We start from the raw sequence: 18,194 nt of genomic DNA, 5'->3' as shown, positions 1-18,194 counted from the left end.
AGCTTTCAAATTAACAAGTGGTTTTGTATAATTCTGCTTCAATCCTTCAGTCTGGAACAGCCAAAATGAAAGTGTCAGGATGTTATCCGAAGCCAAGTGATTGCAGTGTACTGAGGTCAGCTACTTTTGTGCCCCAGTTGGTGAAGAGGTTTGTACTTTGGTGGACAGATAAAGAGGCAAATAATTCAGCCATCCTCGGTAGAGCTTTATATTGCACTCTCAGCAAGTCTGCAGATGACACTAAACTGGGAGGACTGGTAGATATGCTGGAGAATAGGGATAGGATACAGAGGGACCTAGACAAATTAGAGGATTAGGCCAAAAGAAATCTGATGAGGTTCAACAAGGACAAGTGCAGAGTCCTGCACTTACGATGGAAGAATCCCATGCACTGCTACAGATTAGGGTCCGAGTGGCTAGGCAACAGTTCTGCAGAAAAGGATCTAGGGGTTACAGTGGACAAGAAGCTGGATGTGTGTCAACAGTGTGCCCTTGTTGCCAAGAAGGCTAACAGCATTTTGGGCTGTATAAGTAGGGGCATTGCCAGCAGATAGAGGGACGTGATCATTCCCCTCTACTAGACATTGGTGAGGCCTCATCTGGAGTACTCTGTCCTGTTTTGGGCCCCACACTACAAGAAGGATGTGGAAAAATTGGAAAGAGTCCAGAGGAGGGCAACAAAAATGATTAGGGGGCTGGAGCACATGACTTATGAGGAGAGGCTGAGGGAACTGGGATTATTTAGTCTATTTAGCTGCTTTCAACTACCTGAAAGGGGGTTCCAAAGAGGATGGATCTAGACTGTTCTCAGTGGTAGCAGGTGACAGAACAAGGAGTAATGGTCTCAAGTTGCAGTGGGAGAGATTTAGGTTGGATATTAGGCAAAACTTTTTCACTAGGGCCTGGTCTACACTGGGGGGGGGGTTCGAACTAAGGTACGCAAGTTCAGCTACGCGAATAGCGTAGCTGAACTCGAAGTACCTTAGTTCGAAGTACTTACCCGTCCTCACGGCGCGGGATCGAAGTCCGCGGCTCCCCCGTCGACTCCGCCACCGCCGTTCGCAGTGGTGGAGTTCCGGAGTTGACGGGAGCACGTTCGGAGTTCGATATATCGCGTCTAGATGAGACGCGATATATCGAACTCCGAGAAGTCGATCGCTACCTGCCGACCCGGGCGGGTAGTATGGACGTACCCTAGGAGGGTGGTGAAGCACTGGAATGGGTTACCTAGGGAGGTGGTGGAATCTCCTTCCTTAGAGGTTTTTAAGGTCAGGCTTGACAAAGCCATGGATGAGATGATTTAGTTGGGGACTGGTCCTGCTTTGAGCAGGGAATTGAACTAGTTGACCTCCTGAGGTCCCTTCCAACCCTGATATTCTATGATTTCCTAATAGAAAGGACTGAAGTTCTTCATACATAACATTTAAGAAACTTATCAGATCCTTGGCATGAAAGAGAAGAGCATTCTGTGTACATTGTGTGCAACATAACAGTCTGATTGCTAGAACTGACAGACAACAGCAGAGGAGAGCTCTTCAAGAGATAAATGAGGGTGGACAAGGACAGAGACCACTTCTGTAAGCATTCATTTCAAATCCCATCAATTATCTCCACCCACAACATTCATTCCTGTGACATGACAGCTGCTCTTTACGCTACTCAATTTGAGATTGAAAAATGCTTCTGACCAGACAACTTCAATTTTTCACAACGGCAACAGAAGACACTGCATTCTGCCAAATATACAGACCTGCACTTTTACTCATGCTAATATTCCCATTTGGGCTTTTGTATTTGGATGGGTGCCATGGAAAAGCCAGACTGCAGCTTGCAGAATTTTGTTGCATTCACAGTAACTAAACTTTTTTCATGTTAGATCTCTTTCACATTCCCTAGCAGCAAGAACTGAGTCAATCACCCAAATACTCTTCACATCATTAAGTTGATTCTGATGCAACAACCTGTTTGTGGGAATTACAAGCGCTGGTGTACCCTGGGGTCATATAAGGTAAAAAGACATGAAACAGAGTCTACTAGTGAGGTTTGCTGTTAGTAGATAATACAGGGATTGTGTAGCAGTCTTAATGTGGAAACACTTCACAAGTATAAAGAAGGATAATGAAAACAAATCAATCCAGATTGAGGGGAAGGTCAAAGGGGCTTGGGGGTGGGAGGGAGAACGACTTTTCTTGGGCACCAGTAAGACACACAGATAACCACATCGCTATATTGTGTTCAGTAGGAATTTTTGTTTTAAAGCATTATTTTGCTGAGTAGTTTCAGGTGAAGACAAATCAGTTTTCCATGGTCTTACAATTAGCATTACAGAGCAAAAGGGCTTTTTTTTGTTTTTTGTTTTTAAAGAAGGCAACAATACCTGCAAAATTGCAAGCCCTGGTCTGAATCCAGGGACTCTCTCCTTCATCTGAGCAACTTGCGTCTTCAGTCTCTCTCTTATTTGCCTGGGAGGGTGAAAAAAACAGAAATTAACCAAGAAATTGGGCTTTTGAAAATCCCACCCAATACTTCTAAGTTCTCTCACCCTCACAGCAGTTGCATGGCACTCAAAAGACACAGGAAAAATAAAAAGGTTTAAAGAATGTAACTGAAATTGCAGACGGTCACCAGGCGTGTTGACTCCCTACCCCAAAATGTACGATCACACCTGTCTGCAGCCCACTCCTTTCAGTACCTTACCAACCTGTTTCATGGGAGAGAATGATCAGAATAGTCTAAAGCAAGTCAAAATATAAGGAGATTTCAATGGCCCAGACCCTCAAAGGTATTCAGGTAACTAACTTAGATAGAAATCAATGGGAATTAGGTGAGTATCTGGCCTAAGTGTACAGCTACTGGTAATAGGATGAGTACCCCAGTTACTCATAACTGCCAAGCTACCAAGACCAACAACAGTTTACAGGTGATTCATGTGGTATACTCAGGGTTTTGCTAGGCCTGCTTAGTAGCTACTTCTCACCACGTATACGTTTATAATCAATCCACAGTTTTCCCATGAGGGAGGTCTGTGTGGGGACCAAACATCTGATGGGTTAAACACACAGAACTCCATTCTGTGTGTGTCTACAGCCACTGATATGATACTGGACAGAAGAATGCTACTGCGGTTCCCAAACTAGCACCAGCACTTCCCTAGCTGACAGGGCTTGCGAGAGTCAGTTTATTTATGTCTGTGAAGTGCTCAGATACCATGGTGATGGGTGTTACAGGAAAACACTAAATAGTCAGGGACAAGGTCACCATTAAGAGGAACCCTGATAAGTCTCAGACACATGATCATGCGGGGCCAGAGCCTGAGCCTCTGCTCCAGCTCCAATGCCCCCCTCCCACGGCAAAAATGGAAAGGAGCTCACCCAACATGGCAGCATGGGATTCCTGCTGTAGAAGGGAATTCCAGGGTGATGTAAAGCCAGTGGAGCCAACACTATGCCACCAGCTTAGCCCCAACCCAAGGGATACCAGAGGCAAGAAGAGGCATGACCAGAGCGCACTGCACTCCTGCAACTTGGGCTGGTTGGAATCAACCTTAAGGCTGTTCTAACTTGCACCAGAGGGGAACAAACCAGCCTGATGTTGCCTCTGAGATCAAGCAGTGTGTGGAAAAGTTGCAGGAGCTCAGGTGCACCCAAGGGTCTGGCTGAATTTAAGAACATAAGAATGGCCATACTGGGTCAGACCAAAGCTCCATCTAGCCCAGTATCCTGTCTTCCAACAGTGGCCAATGCCAGGTGCCCCAGAGGGAATAAACAGAACAGGTAATCATCAAGTGATCCATCCCGTCGCCCATTCCCAGCTTCTGGCAAACAGAGGCTAGGGACACCATCCCAGCTAATAGCCATTGATGAAGCTATCTTCCATGAACTTATCTAGTTCTTTTTTGATCCCTGTTATAGTCTTGGCCTTCACAACATCCTCTGGCAAGGAGTTCCACAGGTTGACTGGGTGCTGTATAAAAAAATAATTCCTTTTGTTTGTTTTAAACCTGCTGCCTATTAATTTCATTTGGTGACGCCTAGTTCTTGTATTATGAGGAGTAAATAACACTTCCTTATTTACTTTCTCCAAACCAGTCATGATTTTATAGACCTCTATCATATCCCACGAGTCATCTCTTTTCCAAGCTGAAAAGTCCCAGTCTTATTAATCTCTCCTCATATGGAAGCTGTTCCATACCCCTAATCATTTTTGTTGCCCTTTTTTTTTTTAAACCTTTTCCAATTCCAATATATCCTTGAGATGGGGAGACCACATCTGCACGTAGTATTCAAGATGTGGGCATACCAGGGATTTATATAGAGGCAATATGATATTGTCTGTATTATCTATCCCTTTCGTAATGATTCCCATTCTGTTCGCTTTTTTGACACCGCTGTACATTTCTGACTGAACTCTTCAAAGTCTCTCAACAGGAGACTTTAGTATAAGAGTTTTGTTTTCATCCCACTTTTAAAATAATTATTCTAGGTTCTGGCTTTCATGCAGGTCTCAACACAGCCTCCATTACCAACTGTGACACTTACAAAACACTCAACATCGGTTAGGTACTGGTCTGCTGTGGCAGTTTTTCAGGCTGATCAGTATCATCTCATTCCCTTGTGCTTCATCTCTTTGAGCCCCCTGTTGCCTATATGTACACTGACACTGTAGACTCTTTGGGGCAGGCACCATCTCTTGTTTATGCCAGAACTGTGCCTAGCACAACTGGGCCCTCGTCTCTAGGTACTATCATAGTAATACAAATGCTGCTGGCACAGTTAATTACACTTGAAATTGCATTTATTTAGATGCCTGTTCACCTGATTGTGGGTGCCCTGAGATCCAGGTGCCATGAGTTGTGTCCACAGAATGAAAAGCTGATTTTAGAAAGGCTGAGTTTTAGAGTCACTCAGATCCTCCGGTGATGGGTGGCAATATAAAATCCTAAGAAAAATCAAAATGAACATTCATCCCCACTATGGAGAAGTTTATACATGAGAATTTTTGCAGGTACCTATTAAGAACCTTTACAGATGCTATAACAACTATAAGACTAAGATTATACAAGCAACCAGCCACCCTAATCTAATAAAGCAGTGTGTCCCAGTGGATAGTGTACTGGACTGGGACATTCAGGAGACCTGGGTTCTATTCCTCGCCTAAGCACTGGCCTGGTCGGTGACTTTGGGCAAATCACTTCACCACTCTGTGTCTCAGTTTCCCCATCTGGACAAAAAATCTGGACCCCTTTTGAGTGCTTTGAGATCTACTGATTTAAAAAATGTTATATAAGAGCTATGCTTTATTATAATCCTATAGCTGCTTTATAAAGCTAATAAATATTGCATAATCAGCTCACTACTGATAAATATGAAAGTATTTTAAAGATACACGCTTGTTAAAGGAAACACCCCTGAGATTACTTTTGTTGGAAACAAAGTGTGTGTACGATGCCAATGAACCCCGAAATGCTCTGAAAGTCATGAAGCTAACACAAGATGCGGTAGATTACTGATCTGGCAAACAGCTAGGGTCCTGATCCTGCAAAAATGCAAGAGCCTAATTTTGCACATCCCAGTAGTCATCCAAATTGGATGACTCATACATACAGTTAAGCATGTGCTTAAGCATGTGATGAACCAGGATCTAAACTGTAAAGTATACTGTACTTTAGAAGTCTTCAGTGCAGATCTGTCAACTTTGTAAAGTTAAGACCCAATCCAACTCTCACTGAAAACTTAGTTTCTCTCTACCTTCTCAACAAGAGGACTTCAGAATATTGTGGTATTCATTCATTCAATACAGAATCAGGAGCCATGGCTTACCTCAACTCATACTGCATTCATTAAAAATAATAAAGATTAGCTCCATTTTCCTCTACAGCAAGAAAGTAACATGAGAAAACTCAATGGAGTGTCAGTTCCTACTGCTCTCTCAGCACACACACACCAAAAAAAAAAAAAAGTCATTTGTTAGAAGGCCATCTAGTGTTTGCTAAAAAGCAACTACATTGTTTTGGTTGCAAGCAAAAGTAAAAGCCACACATATTATAGTTTTCTTTCTTAAATAAACTTCAGTAAGGATCAGCTGTAAGAAATTTGGAATTACAAATAAATACATTTTAAAAAAATATTTGGAAAGAACAGCTCTTATCGACTGAGGGCTCTGTTTTGAAATATATTATTATTTATGTGGAATTATTTTGCTTTGAAAAACAAAAACCAAGATACCCTGCAGTTCACTTTGAACTAGAGATATTTTGCAGTAGCTTTACTACTATGGCATTAAGAGCCATATACTACGTCCACTCCACAAGTTCACTCCCATATCACGTGTGTCAAGGGCACACGCACAGGATGTAGCCCTAAGTATATATGCTCAAAGTATTCAGCTCCAAAGTTATGTGACTTTAGTTATAAACGACACAACCCTGCACTGAAGTGACTCCCAGAAAAAACAAAGGGAATGGGTGACAGTGCTTTTAAAAATCTTTTGAAGAGGAGGAAAATAATTCACTCAAATTAGGAAATGCTCATACAAACCTCACATCACCATGATACTGTGTGAGTAGCTAGGCTAGGTAGAGAGGGAGAAGAGGTTACAGGATCATCAAGATTCTGATAACTCAGTGCTGTATGTTTGTATCGTTCAAGTCAGATAATGCAGTTAAGCCTGGTGTTTGTGTGAAAACTGGCACATGGATGACAGCAAGACAGCTAAAGCCCCATCCAGATAGAGTAGAGGTGTTGTTGCTTTCCCCAGTCCTCCAGAAGATGCCTATCCCCTCTAATTGAGAGTTTTTGCTCACTAACTGATTAGATTCCCCAATTACAGTTGATTATCAGGTTTCAGAAGTGGCTAGGAGGGCTTCTTTTTCATTCTGTCTGACCAGGAGATTGAAACTTTCTCTTTTGGATGCACATCTCGAAATGGTAATTCACATCTTTGCCACCTCGAGATCTGACTGCTGCGAAGTGCTCTATGCTTGGGGTTAGCTCTTAAATGAATTTGAGCACTAAAACAGCTGCAGAATGGAGAAGTCCATTTATTAAACAGGGCATCCACCAGCAAGCACATTGCACTGGTGCTTTGTGATCTGTACTGGCTGCCTGTGGGTTTCCAGGAGGAATTTTAGATGTTGATTTTTACCTGTAAAACCCTAAATGGCCTGTGTCCTGCCTAGCTAAGAGGCCATCACACCATGCCACACTGTACCTGGTGCGCTCAGTGGAAGGACTCAGGCTGGTAGTTCTCAGACAGAGGGAGAGCACTAACACAGGGGACAGAGCCTGGGACTAGAACAGGGGTCAGCAAACTCTGGCACCCAGCCCGTCAGGGTAAAGCCGCTGGCGGGCCAGGCCGGTTTCTTTATCTGGAGTGTCCGCAGGCACGGAGCCCCGCTGCCCACGTCCCTCAGCCTACACCACTTCCCGCAGCTCCCACTGGCCAGGAACAGCGAATCGTGCCCACATTGCTTCCTGCAGCTCCCATTGTCCGGGAACAGTGAACCGCTGCCAGTGGGTATCAAAAACCTGAGGAAAACAGGGAGGTAGATGGCAAGATGCAAAAGCCGAAAATAAGAAACCCAACCTCCTGAAATGTTTGGGGCCTGTCCATACTATAAAAACGACAGTACTAACACAGCTTAGATGCCATCTGCTTACCTGGTCATATCCCTACAAAGACAAGACTAAAGCATGGTGTTTCAAAAGAAGAACAAACAAACAGTTATACTCCGGGTGAAATCCTGGCCCCACTGAACTAACTGGGAGTTTTGCCAATCTGGCCAGTATTTCACCGGCAGCGTAGACATGTCTGCACAGGTGGAACTAAACAGTTACAACACAGTTTGTTCCAAAGCTGTGTTAACACCACTATCCTTTAGCACGGTCACTTTTGTAGGGTGCAGCTTGAATCATGCTAGCCAGAGTAGTCTTCAAAAATGGTTGCTGAGCACATCACAGCAAAACTGAATTGTTTAACCACTGCATGGTTGTAACAGAGATAGGTGGGACTCAAACTGTATGTATGTTACAGATGTATTAGACAGTAGTCTAAGCCTTATTTACAACTGGCCTTTTCTGAAGATTCCCCATTGTTGTTCGGAATACAAGCATAGAACAACCACCTGTGATTTTACCACTGTGTCACTTAGACCTGCTCTGAATGGGACTAAACACCACGCAGTGATAAAAATGCTGTCTGGCGGTATAGATAGCACATGTAGGAGATTTTCAAAACAAGCTTAGTGTAGATAACGCTTGAGTTTTGATGTGATTTCAAACACAAATGATGAGCCCTAGTCCGGAGTGATCCCAAGAGAGAATGATAAAGGAAATTAGTTCTGAGCATTTGTTTTGAATTATATTCACAGCACCTTCATTCCAGGGAAGTATTTCAATACACCTACTAAAAACGTTGTTAGTTACTATTCCCAGGTGTTTTTAAAACATTATCCCTGCCCTTCTCGTTAGCCATCAATTATGTATTGTTTAAAGTAGGGCCATTTTACAGCCCATCTGTCCCTCCTCCACATCCTGCAGTAAAACCTAGCACTGAATTTGAAGTGGGACAGTCATACCTAACTAAGAACATAAGAACGGCCATACTGGGTCAGACAAATGATCCATCTAGCCTAGTATCAGGTCTTCCAACAGTGGCCCGTGCCAGCTGCTTCAGAGGGAATGAACTAGACACAGACATTTCAGACAAATGTCTGCATCCAGTAGGCACAAAACAATACTTCACACACAACCCTGGGCATTAAAAACTATTTTATTGGGAGAGGGCCAGAAATAGTCAGGTAATCATTCAGGGGATTTTTAACTTAAATAACCGTCCCCCCACCCCCTGCACACACACCACTGCCTGAATTTTTCCACTTACTACGGTTTTACAAATAACACCTAAAATTACTGAACCTAACAGATTAATTTATTTCCTTTGTGCTTTTGCCAGCACTTTGAGAACAGTTAGATTCACTATCTCCCCATAAAATTGGTTTCCCCTGGTGGTTGTATGCAGGGGCGGCTCCAGGGCGGCAAAATCCCTAGAGCCGCCCCTGGTTGTATGGGGTCTTTCACACAGCAACCAAGCAGATAAAGACATTTAAAAAGAAGAACATTTTATTCTAAAACCAAAATAATTGAAAGGGAGATTGCAGGGAAGGTGTAATACCTGAAACTACTTTGATTTTTTCAAAAACTGAGTTGAGTGTCCTTTTAACTTTCAGCTCACCTTTTTCACTGTACTTAGCTACACAATTCTGTTTTTAATGGAGTTCCTGTTATCTGATTCTCCTAGTCTGTAAATATTTGAATGACCTCCAAATAGACTCTTTCCCTGATAAAAGGGTAAACCCACAACATTACAAAAACTAAGTGATTACCGCACACACACCACCATACACAGTGCTGACTTTGCAAGCTGTGGTAAAAGCGAGTTCCCTATACATAAACAATCATTGCCTCTTGTAAAAAAATCCTGGAAAAACACACACCCACTTCTATTGACAGACCTTTACTGGACCTGAGATTACATGTTTTTGATTGCCTCAAGACACTTCTATTCCTGAACTTTGTCCATCTCAAGGGTGATCAGAATCCTTTGATATAGCATTTCTCTATAGGATCCAGAGGAGAAAGAGAACGTTAAAAGATACAGAGCCACTTCCCTCAATCTCCTTCATTTGAAAAATTCTAGCTAAAATCTGGTCCCTTCCATCCCGGAATGTATTCTACTGGTTTTGCTACATTTGACCAAACTCATGACAGGAGCAGGGGAATTGGGAGGGAGGAGAGTTGTTTGCATGTACAACTGCAATTATTTTCCATACTGCTCCTGGAAAATCAATTATTTATAAAGCGTGACAGAGTAATTTGCTCTTTTTATTCTTTTCTCAGGCTGGTTAAGAGGATCAATTGCCCCATATACATGTAGCTTTAAACCTAGACAAAAAAAAAAAAAAAGAAAGGCACTTTATTTTTTAAATAAAACAGTAAGAGTGACTGACAGTGTTGTTGTAGCCGTACTGATCCCAGGTGGGTGAGGTAATATCTTCTGCAATTTGTCCAATAAAATACATTACCTTACCCTCCTTATCTCTCTACTAAGGGTGATTAACCACTGGAACAAATTACTAAGGGAAGTGGTATATTCTCCATCTCTCGATGCCATCTAATCAAGACTGGACGCCTTTCTGGAAAATATAGTCTAGCCAAACACAAGTTATGCTGTAGACAAGCACAAAATGCTGGGCTCAAATAAATGGGTAACTGGATGAAATTCCACGGCCTGTGATATACAGGTCAAATCAAATCTAATGGTTCCTTCAGGCCTTACAGTCTGTGAAACACTGCTGATAGCTCAGTTAGGACAAGTGACTTGGTCATTTGCTGCAAACAGTCAGGACTTTTAACATCTCTCCTCTGAACTGTCAGCACTCACCTCTTACACTGGAGTGGAGCTGTGCTACAGGGTGTAACTATTTTCTTAGATAGCTACTCTTGTGCATCAAAACCGAACAAAAGGCAAGTGATATAAAGCAGCCTTTTTTGATCACAAATACAAAGAAGAATTCAATAGCAGCCATGTGGTTAGTGAGATCAATACCTCAAAATGGAAGCCCTCAATTTTGTCTTACTGTACTAATGGACTACAGGAGTACACAGTTTGAGCTATGACAAAAATGGCTGCTGGTCTTTTTTTGGCATAGGTTGGGAGGTAGGTCCTGTGGTAAGGCACTGGGCAGGGATTCAGGAGATCTACATTCAATTCCCAGCTCTGCTACAGATGTCCAGTGTAACCTTTGGCAAATCATTAAGACTTTCTATGATTTCATTTACCATCTGTAAAATGGGAATAATTATTTCTACCACTCTTGTCTGCCCCCCCTTTTTTTTTGTTTTTTTTAAGACTAAGCTCTTCAGGGAAGAAACTGCCTCTTATTAAGTATTGGGACAGGGGGGTCCCAATCTCAGTCTAGTTGCTACTGTGATACAAATAACATGTAGTAATCAAAGTTTTTCTAGCAGATTTATCAACTTCAGGTAAATGACAAGTGCAAAACATATTGCTAATAAAATTAGCAGGTTTGATCTTTCAGATGAATACTCTATTATGATCATTTTAGTTAATGCACACAGGGCAAAAAAGTACCCACTGTATCAAACTAGACACCAGCAGAATTATTTTAAGTACTCCACTCTTTTCAGAGACATATAAATCAGTTTATATCTGCAACAACTATGGCCCATGAGGATCTGCTACAATTCAGGACCCGTTTCTGTGCCAAAGGTAAGAGAAGCCTGCAGCAGTAACAACACGCAAACTTCCCCCGTTTTACCAGTAGATTCTGCAGGCATTAAGTGTAAAATTCTCAGAACGCTGACTTTCAGAGTGTCATTACCATGCTGCAGCATGGTGTAAAGGACTGCACAAGAGACTAAGAAACTGGAACTCGAGAGTTCCAACTCTGCCACTAACTCACCTGGATATGTCCCTTACGTCCAAATTTTCTGAAGTAGTGTCTGATTTTGGATGGCCAGATTGAGACATTTTTGGCCTGATTTTCAGAAGTGCTGAGCAACCACACTTCCGACTTCAGTCAATGGGAGCTGCCACAGATCAGCACCCGGAAAAATCAGGCCCAAGGTCTCACCCCAAATTAGAGGTAACTTTAGACTTCAACATCTGTGTCTTAGTTTCCCCAACTGTAAAAATCAGGCTAATATTTGTCCAGCACTTTGAAGAGGTCAACACTACATAGTATTTAGTACTAAGCCTTTCAAGGAATAAGGGAGAACATTTAGCTCTTTCATTCCAGTTGGATACTTAGCAATAAGACAGACAAAAGATAAGAGAAGAAAGCATACTAAAGGTACAATATATAGTCTTGCATAAACCCACATTTCCCACCTACTGAAATCCAGAAAGGGTCCTAGCAGGAGACAGAGAAGGGATTTTTAAAAGTAAGAAGGGATTTCACCATACTGCAAACATTTAGGCAGATGACTTATCTAAGCATGAGGACTGGTCCCAAATACCAGTCAGTTACATGCCACTAGGGTAAAGTTAGGCCAATGGTACAATAGAGAACGAAAGCAAACAAAATTAGAGAGAGAGAAAATTATTTTCGATGACATTACAGTTATTTAAGTAGTCTGAAATGACTTGTTTCTGAATACTTCTAAAGATTCAGTTACCGTTCTTCCTCATACAATGCTGTCTTTCCATTCTCCCTGCCCACAGACCATTGCACTGTTAGTACAATGGTGAAAGGGGTGAGCAAATCTATAGTGCGCCTTGACTTCCTTTACTACTGCTGTTCACTGACAGCAAACACCAGCAGCGGCAATTTAACAGAACCACCACTGCTTTTCTTTGCTGACACAGATGAGCCTGGTTTAGAGGGGAAGTGACAGCAGCTGTAAAAAATAACAAATAACAAATGGAAGAAAGGGAAAGTTGATAGCAATTAATATAAACCATATGTTAGGAATAGTAGAAAATTGATAAGGGAAGCCAAGGGACACAAGAAGAAATCTATGGCCATCAGATGAGTTAAGGACATAAGAAGGAGTTTTTAAAATATATAAGGACCAAAAAGAATCCTGACAATGGTATTGGCCCATTGCTATATGGAAATGGTAGGATGTATAAATAAAAATGCAGAAGTGTCTAATAAATATTTCTGTTCTAGATTTGGGGGAAAAAAAGAAAATAAAGTTTCATCATATTCCACTAGTATTTCTGGAGAATGTTAAAGATACTAAAGTTAGACATCTTTAAATCAGAAGGCCCAAATAACTTGCATCCAAGAGTTTTTATTAATGTTGCTTTTTTTGTTCAGTATGTCTTGGAGCACCGGGGAAATTCCAGAAGACTGGAAGAAAGCTAATGTGCCAATTTTTAAAAAGGGTAAATGGGATGACCTGGGTAATTATAGGCCTGCCAGCCTGACACCGATCCTGGGCAAGACAATGGACCAGCTGATATGGTACTCGATTAATAACAAATTAAAAGGTTGTTAATGTAATTAATGCACGGGTTTATGGAAAATTGATCCTGTCAAACTAACTTGATGTGTTTTTTGATGAAATTACAAATTTGGCTGATAACATTAATAGTGTTGATGTAATGTCCTTAAACTTCTTTGACCGTAAAATATTTTGATTAAAAATTTAGAACTATATAAAATTAACATGGCATACATTAAATGGATTAAAAACTGGCTAACTGATAGGTCTCAAAAATGTAACTGTAAATGGGGAATCATTATTGAGCAAGTCTGTTTCCAGTGGGGTCCCACAGGGAGTGGTTCCTGGCCCTATCCTAGTCAACATTTTTATCAATGACCTGGAAGAAAACATGAAATCATCACAGATAAAGTTTGCAGATGACAAAAAATTGGGGAAGTTGTAAATAATGAAGAGACTGATCAATGATTCAGAGCTCTCCAGATTGCTTAGTAAACTGGGCACAAGCAAACAAAGTGTTTTAATACAGGTCAATGCATACATCTAGGAACAAAGAATGTAGGCCAGACTTACAGGATGGGGGATTCTATCCTGGGAAGCTGTGACTCTGAAAGAGATATGGTGGCCATGGTGGATAATCAGCTGAACGTGAGCTCCCAGTGTGATGCTGTGGCCAAATGTGATCCTGGGATGCATAAACAGGGGACTCTTAAGTAGGAGTAGGTAAAAAGATATACACCAGGAATTATTTTGGGGAAGTTCTATGGACTGTGCTATACGAGAGATCAGTCCCTTCTGGCCTTACTATTTATGAATCTATGGACCCTACTAGACAACACCAGGTTGGACCCATCAAGATTATTATATGAATTGCAATAGCACTTCTAGACCCCATTGTGCTAGGCACTGTACACACGTAACATGTACAGTGGACATATGGTCCCCACCCTAGAACACATGCAATCTAAATACATCATGAAAGACAACAGATGGATGGAACCAACATTTCAAGGGAGAAGAGCACAAGGTAACAGTGACTGTCACAGTGTTAGGAGAAACATAAGCAGTGGTTGCAGCACAGCAGCCGCCAAGCCAAGAGAGACAGGCAGTGGGGGCGTGAGTGGCAGGGGAATTTACCAGAAACCATCCTGTCTACGCAGGGATCCATCCTGGCACTGGAAGGCTCAAGACTGGACAACATTTAAAAAAAAAATAATCCCATGTCATAGTGTTTGCTCTTGTCCATCACACTTCATGGGAGGATAACAAAGCATCCCACACCCACACCTAACCCTGCCAAACACCCAACCCCAAACACGCGGAAGCGCGTCTCAGAGCCGGGGTCAACCGACTGGAAGTAACAGTGGAGGGGTCCCCACTCGAGCCCGGCCTCGGAGACCCGGCGAATTATCAGCTCCCCCGCGGGGTCCGTCTTCCAGGGCCAGTCCAGCGGCTCGGCCGGGGCCGGTCCCTCCCTGCCCGTCTCCCGCCCGCCACCGTCTCCCCCTTGCGGCGCGCGTGGCTGGGCGCGGAGGGGGCCCACGCGGGCTCCCCGGGGAGCCGGGCGGAGCGGAAGCAACGCCCCGCTGGCCTGGCCGGGCTGCAGCGGGCGAACCCAGACGTGCCACCGGGCCGCGGCCAGGGAATCCCGCCTTGCCCCCCGCCCCCCCCCAGCGGCGCAGCCTCTTTGCGGGCGGGCGGCCCCGGGGTACGTACGCGGAGGCGGCTTTGCCGCAGAGGACCTGGGCCGGGGCCATGGTGACCGCTCGCGCTCCCGCGCTCCCAGAGGCTCCGATGGCGGGTGCGCGAGTGAACCCGGCCGCCTGCCGCACCCACGTGGCCCGAGCTTCCGCGCCAGCCGGGAACCCCCGCCCCTGCGCCGGCGTGGGGGGGGGGGGGCGGGGCGGGATCCTCCGGCTGCGCGGGGCTCGCTCATAGGCCGCCCGAGGCCGAGCGCCCGCCCCTGCTGCCGGCAGCCTCGGGGATCCACCCTCCCTCCCCCCGGGGAGCAAACAGGAGCCCGCCGCTCTCTGGGGGTCTCTGTGCCCCACCTCTGAGTGTCTGCCCTGCGCTGGGGGTAAGGTGGCCGCGGCCGCACTGACACTTTCCCCCTAAAATACTTAATTCACTTTAGGAAAAGCAAAAATGCAGATTCACATGCAAATAATTGTAACGTATGTTTGTAGCGGGTGTTTTTTGGCAGACTCAATAACAAAAGTAACGCTGCCTCCCAGAGCAGGGTGGGAAGGGTTGTGCCTGAGACGGTCTGACCATCCATGTCAGACACAGCCCTTCCTGTGGGGAAGAGGTCACTGCGCGGCCGGACCCCAGAGTGGAGCCAGGAGCCGGCACCTGCTGCTAGATCCAGGGGCCAGAGGCTGAAGCCCTGCAGCTGGAGCAGGCCAGGGCTGCGTGGCCAGAGCTGGGTGGGTCAGTACCTACTGCCCCTGGTCAGAGCCCAGGGCGGCACGGCCAGGTTCCTGAAATCCCACCGCTGGAGCCTACTGCCCAATCCCCCCAAGGCGGCTCAAGAATTCACCTTTCTCCAGAGGCGGTGCATCCAGGAGCAACAAGGAGGGAGGGTGAGGAGCCGATGCTTCCCCCTCCCATCAGCATCACTGGTGCCCAGGAGGTGATCGTGGCTGCAGGAAAAGCCTCTTAGAAGAGTGTTAGAGCTCTGAAAACAGTGGACAGATCTGAACATGGTAATTGTCACACCAGGGCAGATTTTTATAAACTCAGCATCACTCAAGATGTGGATGAGGGCAACTTCATCCAATTGGGATGTAAAGCTTTCACTGAGAGTTTATTGCTTTGATCTTGTGTGTTGCCACAGTTCTTTGTTGCTTTGCTTCTGCTCTGTTAGCCTCCCACACAATCCAGGGTTTAACTTGGCAGCTACCAAAGTTTGATTGTTTAACAACACATCCACTGCCTCTTACACAAGATGTCAAAAGTCATAGATATTGCTTTTTTAAAAGCCATGAAACTCACAAAATCCATGCAAGACCTGCAGCTTCAGCAATACTGGTGAGTTAATAGTTGAGCCCATGTTTGCAGTGGGTCCCCATAGGTGCATCATGATTTCATGGAAAATTGATCTCTTATTGGCTCAGGAAAGGAATTAAGGATTTTCTCCATCCATTTAGGTAGGACAGTTAAGATAAATCCTCCCTTAGACCATCTCTATATGAGGAGAAGGACAAGTGAAAAAAGTGAGGTTTGTCCAGTGGGCTGTGCTAAAGAAGCTGAGCTGGTGAATGCCCATTCAGTGCAGTATGCAGAGTTGTAGCCATGTTGGTCCCAGGATATCAGAGAGACATGTTTTCAAGCTTAACTTGTCTCTCTCACCAACAGAGGTTGGTCTAATAAAATATATTACCTCACCCACTTTGTTCACTGCAGCACAGGAGTGGAGAACCAGTACTGGGCCCTGATCCTGCAAGAATTTACAAGTGTAAGTAACTTTTTGCACAAGACAAGCCCCATTGAACACAGTATGATCGCTCAAATGTGTAAAGTTACACATGTTTAAGTCTTTGTAAAATTGTATCCCTAGAGCAGTGATACTCAGACTGAGGCTTGGGAGCCACAAGTGGCTCTTTAATGTGTCTCCTCTGGCTCTTTGTGGCACATAATATTAAAACACTGAGACTTAATTAACCAATCAGGATGCTTCTAGTGTGTTATTAGCCAACTGTGGTTGACAAAATAAAACTTGGTCAGTCATTTTGCTGTGAGAATTTTCAAATATATATATTTCCCTGTCATACCGTTTAAATATTAATATATATTACTAGAGTAAATGAAAATGAATTCACACTACTGTGGTTCTTTTGGGTACTGTTGATCACTAATTGGGCTCCTGAACCACTGAGGTCTGAGTATCACTCCCCTAGAGAATAACTGACATACAGAGTTTGTCTGTATAAGGGAAATGCATCGTGTTAGAAAATGGGTTAGCTCACGTGTTAAACACTTTTTAACCTTTTGTGTGGACAATGACAGTCATGTTTAGCTGGTCCCGGTTATCCCTAGCCTCACTCAGAAGACGATAAAACCCTAACCTAGGGCTAACCACAATCAGTTAACATACTTTTTAAAATGACTGTTGTCCACACCAAAGGCTAAGCTGTGTTTCATAGCATGTTAGAAAATGTGCTAGTTGTCACCTTTTCTATCACAATGCATTTTCGCAGTATAAATATACCATTATTTGTTGGGCACTGTAGTTTGGAGGATTGAGCATGAAACTGGAATCCAGAAATCCTGAGTTTGACCCCTGGCTCTGCCTCTTTCTTGATAGTTAGACAAGTTACTTAACTTTTTGGTATATCAGTTTCCTACTCTGTAAAGTACACCACTTGCCTATCTCATAGCGATGTTGTGTATAGTTAAAGTTCATACAGAACACCGAAGACTGAAATAACTAGGTTTTATCTTCTGCTCTCCCATTAGAGTTTTTAAGATCAGTGATAAATACTTCTAAATAATTTAGTTTAATGTATTTTCCATTGATTTTTTTTGTTGTTTGTCTTTTTATTGTACCATTGTTTGATCAACCTCCCTGTAAATAAATCATTTTACTTGTAATACAAAAATCTTCTTCTTCACCTGCTAAGGTACCTCTTAGGCATCACGCAGAAGAAGAATATTTGTTAACAGTTTTAGCATATCTTACATTGGACTCGATACAATCTGGAACAATGCCAGAGACCTAAAGATACACCAGGCCCTCGATCATCCTGACTCGTTAAAGAAGAGAGATAATTCAGAGCAAACAAGAAGTTTCTAATTGTCATTTTCCCCAAGTAATAATCATTATCCCCATTTTTTAGAGGAGATAACTGAGGAAGAAAGATTGTGGCTCAGATCCTCATAGTTGAAATCAATGGGAGTTAGGCCCCTAAATGTTTTTGAGGACATAGGCCCAAGTGATTGTCTAAAGCCACACAATGACTTCAGTGGTAAAGCTGGGCTTAGAACTCAGGGATCTCTGACTCCTAACTCCCTGTTAACTTCTTTAGGCCAGTGATCTTAAAGTGATGGCTTGTGGCCACATGGTGCTGTTTCTTCTTGTTTCCAACTGCTAAGTTGCATTGAAAAACACATTTAAATACATTCTCAATATTAATTTTCACAAAATTCATTCCCAAATGTAAGCAGTTGCTGCCATGATGTTGTGCAGTTGTGGACAGGAGGTGAGGAGGGGAATGGTCCCTA

General features: G+C 43.6%; 1 protein-coding gene across 3 annotated transcripts in view; it reads right to left on the bottom strand.

Annotated features, from left to right (window-relative positions):
* The window catches only part of MTHFD1 (methylenetetrahydrofolate dehydrogenase, cyclohydrolase and formyltetrahydrofolate synthetase 1), a 105,073-nt gene that overhangs the window by 56,359 nt on the left and 30,520 nt on the right, over positions 1-18,194 (bottom strand). The window contains exons 1-2 of one of the 3 annotated variants that reach the window (XM_045013619.1): positions 15,511-15,648; positions 2,378-2,462 (exon numbers count right to left, since the gene is read on the bottom strand). In XM_045013619.1, the coding sequence (XP_044869554.1) occupies positions 2,378-2,462; positions 15,511-15,587 (162 nt within the window). In that variant the 5' untranslated portion in view covers positions 15,588-15,648. Of the gene's footprint in view, positions 1-2,377; positions 2,463-14,687; positions 14,832-15,510; positions 15,649-18,194 lie in introns of those variants that run through there. The other 2 variants (XM_045013620.1, XM_045013621.1) reach the window with 2 other exon arrangements.

The sequence above is a fragment of the Mauremys mutica genome, chromosome 4 (assembly GCF_020497125.1).
Source record: "Mauremys mutica isolate MM-2020 ecotype Southern chromosome 4, ASM2049712v1, whole genome shotgun sequence".
NCBI classification, from domain to species: Eukaryota; Metazoa; Chordata; order Testudines; family Geoemydidae; genus Mauremys; species Mauremys mutica.
Note: the sequence above shows the minus strand (reverse complement) of the source record. Positions and strands in the feature narration are given on the sequence as shown.